Source organism: Montipora foliosa, chromosome 6 (assembly GCF_036669935.1).
Source record: "Montipora foliosa isolate CH-2021 chromosome 6, ASM3666993v2, whole genome shotgun sequence".
Lineage (NCBI taxonomy): Eukaryota > Metazoa > Cnidaria > Anthozoa > Scleractinia > Acroporidae > Montipora > Montipora foliosa.
Window position 1 is genome coordinate 4,054,346 of NC_090874.1, and position 7,500 is coordinate 4,061,845.

Consider the following 7,500-nt stretch of genomic DNA (forward strand, 5'->3'; position numbering starts at 1 on the left):
AATAGAGTTCAATTCCCGGAGGATTAGTTTGGTACACCATCATGGCCGCCATTTGCTTGTTTTGAAACACCAACATAGCCGCCGTGACGTCATGTGAAAACGCTCTATTGGAGGAGGTTGGTTGAAAGCAGCCAATCACGACACTTCTAGTGAGCCTTTAACCCGTACCGTTACAGTGATTCCCAGCATTAAAAACGAAGCTGTTGGGATTTGAACTTTATAGTCCGCGGCCAAGAAATTATTCTTTCGGCTTTGTGATAATCATCCTCACTAGCCTCACTTTAAAGCAAAAATTCGCGCTAACGAGGCTAGTGATGATGATTAGCCGAAAGACAAAAGAATAATTTCTTGGCCGCCATTTATAAATGCGTTCTATTCTTTTCATATATTCTCCCGTAACATGGAATGTGAATTCCGAGTGGTTTTCCATGTTGCCTTTCCAAGTAAAATAGTTAATTCATTTGAAGTGACCATGGAAACATTCTGTGTTTGTTCCACAGTTGATGAATCGTGTGCCTCATAAAGTGGCGAACCCAAAGTACAATGACCCTCATGTCAAGACGAACCTTCTTATCCAGGCTCACATGTCGCGGATGCAACTTTCAGCTGAGATGCAGTCAGATACCGAAACAATACTCGGCAAGGTACTGAGAAAAACAAATTAATTATCAAACTAAGTAAAGTGCTTTGACCCGTAATTAAATGGCCCTAACTCTTGTCAGGAGGCCATGAGTAGGAGCGAGCAACTCTCATGCTGAGCCTATGTCAAGGCATTTTTACAGACCGATCTATTTTTTAAAACTATCTTTGCCACAAAACAACAAAGGCAGTTCCTGTTCGGTGACGCTATAACGTCAAGTTAGTTTCCTGTGTTTGGTCATCGGGCTGCTGTGGGAGTCTCATTCGCGGGAAATTCAATCTAAAAATAAATCGGTGTTTGAAAACGCCGTGACAGGAATATGTGGGAGTTGCTCGCTCCTCTACTCATGGGCTCCTCCATGAAGTTTATTTCTACATTTGCAGCTTACTTTAGTATTTATAAGCTCAAAGCTAATTTTCCCGTACAAAGTCTATAAATCGTATACCGAGCTTGGGCTGCCTATGGTCAAAGCAGTTAGCAACTCGCTCTATTCGTTCGCCGTAATTTTTTGACATTGTGTTCATTTTTTTCTTCGTAGGCAATGCGTCTCGTTCAAGCTTGTGTCGATGTGTTGAGTAGTAATGGATGGCTTTCTCCTGCCCTCGCAGCCATGGAACTGGCTCAAATGGTACGTTTTTGCATCTTATTTCTGTAAGGTTGGTGCTGATTATGTCCGGAAGACATCTCGCTGAAATTTATTTTTGTCTGTTCTGCATAGATAACACAGGCCATGTGGAGCAAAGACTCTTATCTCAAGCAGATTCCTCACTTTACAGCTGAAGTCGTAAAACGATGTGTTGATAAGGTAGGACAGGCTGCTGCACTGTCGGTTAAAAATAATTGTAAAAAATAAGTATATGCATGCAGTTTTAACTACAAGACTCTGAAACGTTTGGACAAACTAGTTATAACATTTGTGACCTGTTTTGTGTCGATGATTTGAAATGTGGGCTGTTGTGGTTTTGCCTGTTGTCTGTAAGGGAACTATTTTGATACGTTGAAAAATCTAGAGAGGTTTGCGGTCAAGATGTTTTCGAAGATGGAACACAACTGCAACATGTACATTAGTACCAAGCACGCCGAGATGTATTTATCTTTAACGATGCCGGTTTAGTTTAAGGAGACAAGGAAAACAGATTAAGTCGTCATCTAATTCATTCTTGTATAATAAGCTCCATAATGCACACATTTTGATTTGTTCTCACCAATGATCTATCAGAGGTCAGACACATAGGTGACGTCATCATCAGCAATTTTTCAAGTTATCCTTTATTACGTGTTTCTCGTCCGTCTGTTCAGTAAAATAGATCACAGAAGACGTGAAAATTGTGGTACGAAATATGCCCAAATTGAGTGTTAAAGTGATAACCCAAGTCACTGTGGTTGTGTTGCTGTAACGGATGTAGTTTTATTGCGTTACTCCAACTGCGCTCCTCTCATGGCTTTATTGCAGTTGCGTTACTATAGTAGGAGACTTGGTGAAACAAACTGCCTGCCTCATTCTAGTGATTTATGTAGCAAACAAAAAAAAACACAATAACCAACCCAGAGAAAGCATTACCTGTGATAACAAAGAAGAATTCGTAAAGTGACACTGCCGGAAAATAACAGATATCAATGCTGTCTTTTCAGGGAGTCGAGTCCGTGTTCGACATCATGGATTTGGAAGACGAAGAGAGAAACAAACTTTTGCGTTTGGACGATAATCAGATGCAGGTGAGACGCTCTTACAGGCAGTTTTTTGGAAACAAGTATGTGTTTCTCAATAGACGAAATAGTGTGAGGACCACTGCTTCATTTTGTTTATTCCTCAATTGTCGCCTTTTTATTCTGCTTCAGGACGTCGCAAGATTTTGCAATCGCTATCCTAACATTGAATTGTCGTTTGAAGTAAATGACAAGGACAACATCACGGCGTAAGTGGGAAGATCAAAATAGAGCTAAAACTGAAATTAGTAGAGTCATTGGAGACCAGAGTGTACGTGCTTCAGCAGTTGCAGAGAAGCCTGGAAAAAATGGACTTCAAGGAAATTTGAATTGCATGCAATGCATGCAATTTCGTAACTTTGTACAATTGACATGCCACCAATTCTGTTTTATTACTCAAACTGTAGAGAACTGTGCAGCGGGATCGCACTGTTCCAGCTCCGAAATCTTCATTCTTTCATGCGCTATGAAACTTCTAAATTTTCTCACTTCATAGCGATCATCTTGCTCAACTATATTCGCATTTAAGAACTTCTTAAAGTGAAATGGTGGTGCGTGCATGAAAGTTGCGATGAAAACAAAAAGCCTTAAAAACTTAAATATGAACCTTCAGCGAAGGTTCTCATTAAGCAAAGTTGTTGAAACTTCGATTTGAAACCATTTTAGGTTTAACGTTTTAATGTTTTAGTAAGACTTAAGTAGCACATTTTCCATGATCACCTTTGTTTAATTCTTTTCGGTTGATTCTTAAATATGTTGGTCCAATCTTGAGTATTGTTGCTTTCTTTCAGGGGCTCTCCCGTGAATGTTATTGTTGACCTGGATCGAGAAGATGAGCAGCCAGGCCCTGTGATTGCACCGTTCTTTCCCCAGAAACGCGAGGAGGGTTGGTGGCTAGTTGTTGGTGACACCAAGAACAACGGGTAAGGGTTCCTGAAAGGCTGAGTCCGAGGTCTTTCGGGCCACAGTTGATTGAAGGGTGAAAGGCGCTTGGCGCTATTGACTTGTTAAATGACTATCGACTGGATATCATTATTGGATTTAATATCACCTTACTGCCGGGTAGTACCAAATCAATTAGCCACTATCAAAAATACCATAATACTCTTTGTTTGTCCCTCCAAAATTTTACATAAGCATTGTTTCCAGTTTCTTTTGGGACCATTATAAGTCCCAAGAGAAAGTAAAAACACTGCTTATGCAAAATTTTGGAGGGAAAAACAAGGAGTATTATGGTATTTTTGGTAGTGGCTAATAAGATGGAGAGCGCTATAATAAACAACCGACGGCCGTAGGTTATAGTTCGCAACTGAAAGCGCTTAAAAGCATGGCGTCGAATTTAACTTGTTGACCTTAAGGAAAACTAGTTGCTTGGAGAAAGGACAACTGAAAAATCAGAGTCCGCTGAGGCAGAATTCGAACCTACGACCTCCGCAACACCAGTGGGATCCTCTCTCTCTACCCATTGAGTCACTAAAACCCCTGGGGGGGGGGGGGGGATGAGTCGTTTATCAAGGTCGTGAATGGACAAATGTCTCCCTCCGGTCTGCGGACTCCACAACGCCGTGAACCTACAAATTTTCAAATACAACTATACATGTCATGTAACAACCATTAGTGGAATGTTTCCCCTTCTTCCCACGGGTGCATTACACCTTAGACATCTTTGGTTGCACTTGTTGAACTGTGTTTTGATGTGGTAAATTTTCTACCGATTGTACATCTGCGAATTTCCTCATTTTTTTTACTAATTAATTCTTTGCTCTTTCAAGCTTGCTGATGGGTTCATTTAAAGGCCCACCTTCAACCGACAGGCTTTTCAGTCGTTTGTTTTTGTTATGGAAATTCGCATTGCTTATCGTGACGATCTGATTGGATGAATTTCAGTTTTGGCGGGATTTTCATATATGACAAGTGTTCCACGGCATGCAATGCTTTTCGATTGAAGGTGGGCCTGTAAATTATAAAGCGTAAACATTATATCTAAATGTAACAGGAATCATTCTTCCCTCAGACCATAAACTTATGTAATTAACCAGTTTGTTTCATATGTCATCTCTTAGGCTAATTTCCATTAAGCGTTTGACGCTCCAACAGAAAGCCAAAGTCAAACTTGACTTCGTTGCTCCAAGCTCTCCTGGGACGTATTCATACACACTGTTTTTCATGTGTGACACTTACATGGGCTGTGACCAGGAATATCCATTCAAAATAAACGTGGGTGAAGCTCTAAGTGGGGATGAGGAGAGCGGCGATAGCGACGCAGACGACTAGTCAAAGCTGCAACGACGATGACTTACCTGCAGTCTTTTGGAACGATCTCTAAATGCCTCAGTTACCACGGCGTGCTGGGAACGTTCGGGTTTATTTTGTTGTGGAAGTCAGTAGAACCTGCCTTGGAAGAAGAAGTTATTGTACATAGATCGTGATAGTTGTGAATCGTGTTTCTATGGTTTATTTGCTAGGCTTTATTAGCTGACGAAGAGACCGACGTGATAGATATAGAGTAAATGAAATATCACTATACCCAATTTGCCTCAATGTACTTTTTCAGACGCAATTTCAGACAATTTCTGCAGGATCATTTAGTTCTTTTTACACTTTTGACTCTCATAACATTGAGAGAAATTCATTGTCAACCGTGTCTTTGGTCTTAGTGTAATAAAGTGTTGAAATGGATAGTCTGGTAAATCTTTGCTGCCCGGCTTCTGGTCAGGTGTTTTTAATCAGGTTGCAGTGTTTGTTTTTACGTTTCGCCCACGTCGCCATGTTGGTGGCAATTGGGCATTATTATTATTATTATTATTATTATTATTATTATTATTATTATTATTATTATTATTATTATTATTATTATTATTATTATTATTATTATTATTATTATTATTATTATTATTATTATTATTATTATTATTATTAGAAGTAACGATACGTTAGAGAGTGCGGGCGATTTTTGGTCACTTTTTGTTTTGTTTGTTTGTTTAAGCAGAGCGGGGAGATTCTATGTGCAGTGCTTTATGTTGGTGGGGCAGAGGTGTATTGCATTCTCGTCACCAGAGCCTAGGATCGACCCAAGGCTCTGGCAAACTCTGTGTAGGAGAACATGCGCCGTAAACGGGGTTCTTATAGCCAAAAATTGGCTATTTGAACCTTACGGCGCCTGCTCACTCCTCGTGCTAACATAAAAGCACCAATGAGAGACGCTTTTGATTGTTCTTCACGAAAACCAATGAGAAGACACTTTGTTTCAGGGTTCCCCAGAGCTCTTCTCTCCCTCAGTCAAGAGAACAGCGGTATGTTGGAAATGCCAGAAAATTCTTTCTCTTTCAGCTTCATCCGCGATGTCAATTTTTAATTGTTTCACGGTCTTCATGTTAGCTACCGAGAAGGAGGCCACCGCATTATTCATAACACTGTTAATTTCGAAAGAATTCGCAGCTGGTTGCCGGTGTAGCTGGTAAGAGGTGGGCTAAATTATACTTAGCCACATTAATAACAAGAATGGTTTTCACAAGTTTTCTCTCTCGCTGCGCTAGTGTTTCATTCTCCCTTGGCCCACTGGTTTCACTTTGTATGTCACCCATGATGTCATCCCTGCATTGCATAGATGCAGGTTATTTCCTACCCGACAACCTGTACCAGACTCCCCTTGGTAGCGACTGCCTTGCGGCGCCAAAAAATGTCGCGTCTGGTGCTTTCAGAAATATGTTCGCTACTTTCTAGAACTGCCGGAAACCCTGCTGATTTGTTCTCTCCCCGCCTCAATCAACATCAACTGCTCCGTTTGCAAACGGTGACCTCTACGTGGGCCCTGGACACATTGAATTCTGCGTACAACTATACTTTTTTTTAAAAACATAAAAAATATAAAAATCTACTCAGAGCGCAATTAAAAATTGAAAGTGGGATATTTCGTTCGGATCCACCGAACTTCGTCAGCCACAATGCAAATTTGAGTGTTAAGAAGGGTTATATAATGGTCTCGAGGGGGCTAAGATGGTGTCATAGATGCTGGCTAATTCGAAGCCATTGTCTCTGTTCAAAGACGGCTTATGTAATCTTATCTCAATTGCCTCCCTTATGCGGCGTTTGAATGTGTTATTCTCCGTGGCAAGAACGTTTGTTTTTCTGGAATCCACTGAATGACCCGTGAGCTTTCAATGTTCATGAACAGCTGACGAATTGCCAGAAAGATTTTCCTTTACTCGAGTTTCTAATAACCGAGAAGTTTCGCCCACATAATCTTTGTCACATTGTTCGCAATGGATGTGATAGACTGTTCCACATTTTTTAAAGTTTTCTGTGTTATCCTTAACACGAACTAGTTGTGATCTTAAGGAATTGAATGGCTTGTGGCAAGTGTGACCTCGTGTCATTCAAATGCTCTTTGGAGGCGTTCCGAAGTGCCTTGATGTATGGCACTGAAGCATATATTCTCTTCTCGTTAACAGATTCTTCGGAAACTCGAGAAACAGATCCAGTGTTCGGTAATTGTTAGCATCCAATCAGGATAGTTGTTGGCTTTCAAGGCTTGCTTAACGTGTTGAATTTTCTTTTCCTTGTCAACTTCTCCAGACACCAAGGTCTGAGTTCGAATTAGCAGAGTGTTAACTACAGCTGTTTTGTGGTAGGTAGGTGGTGGTTGGAATGGAAATTTAGATATTGATCAGTATGAGTGGGTTTCCGGTATACGGTGACCTTCCTTGAGCCATCCTCGTTCACGCGAAGGCAGGTGTAAAGAAATGGAATTCTGCCGTTCTTTTCTTCCTCCGAAGTGAACTGGATGTGTGGATTGATGGAATTGAGATGATCGGAAAATGAGCTCACTTTGCATTCATGAATTTTGGTCATCTTGTCATCGACATATCGATAACCCATAGCTGGCCGAGTAGGTGAAGTATTCAATGCTCTGCTCTCCAAGTGTTCCTTATAAAGGTTTGCGACTATTGGTGGAATTGGGGAACCCATCGCGGCCCCTTGTTTTTCCTTCTAGAATTCATTCTGTAATGTGAAGCGGGTGCTTTAAAGGCACATTTCAAGTAGGGTGGATAATTGTAGCACTTCCAGAAAACATCTATCTAGTCAAGTTGGGTCACCTTCCACTTTCGAATGGGATCTAACAACCAGCATAGCTTCGTTGATCGGGATACTCG

At 40.9% G+C, this 7,500-nt stretch overlaps 1 protein-coding gene across 1 annotated transcript in view; it reads left to right on the forward strand.

Annotated features, from left to right (window-relative positions):
- LOC138006368 (U5 small nuclear ribonucleoprotein 200 kDa helicase-like) overlaps window positions 1–5,026 on the forward strand; it is a 49,319-nt gene extending 44,293 nt beyond the window's left edge. The window contains exons 38-44 of the mRNA XM_068852644.1: window positions 501–644; window positions 1,179–1,268; window positions 1,359–1,445; window positions 2,273–2,356; window positions 2,480–2,556; window positions 3,139–3,270; window positions 4,411–5,026. Coding sequence (XP_068708745.1) covers window positions 501–644; window positions 1,179–1,268; window positions 1,359–1,445; window positions 2,273–2,356; window positions 2,480–2,556; window positions 3,139–3,270; window positions 4,411–4,621 — 825 coding nt within the window. The 3' untranslated portion in view covers window positions 4,622–5,026. The remainder of the gene's footprint in view (window positions 1–500; window positions 645–1,178; window positions 1,269–1,358; window positions 1,446–2,272; window positions 2,357–2,479; window positions 2,557–3,138; window positions 3,271–4,410) is intronic.
- The last annotated feature ends 2,474 nt before the right edge of the window (window positions 5,027–7,500 follow it).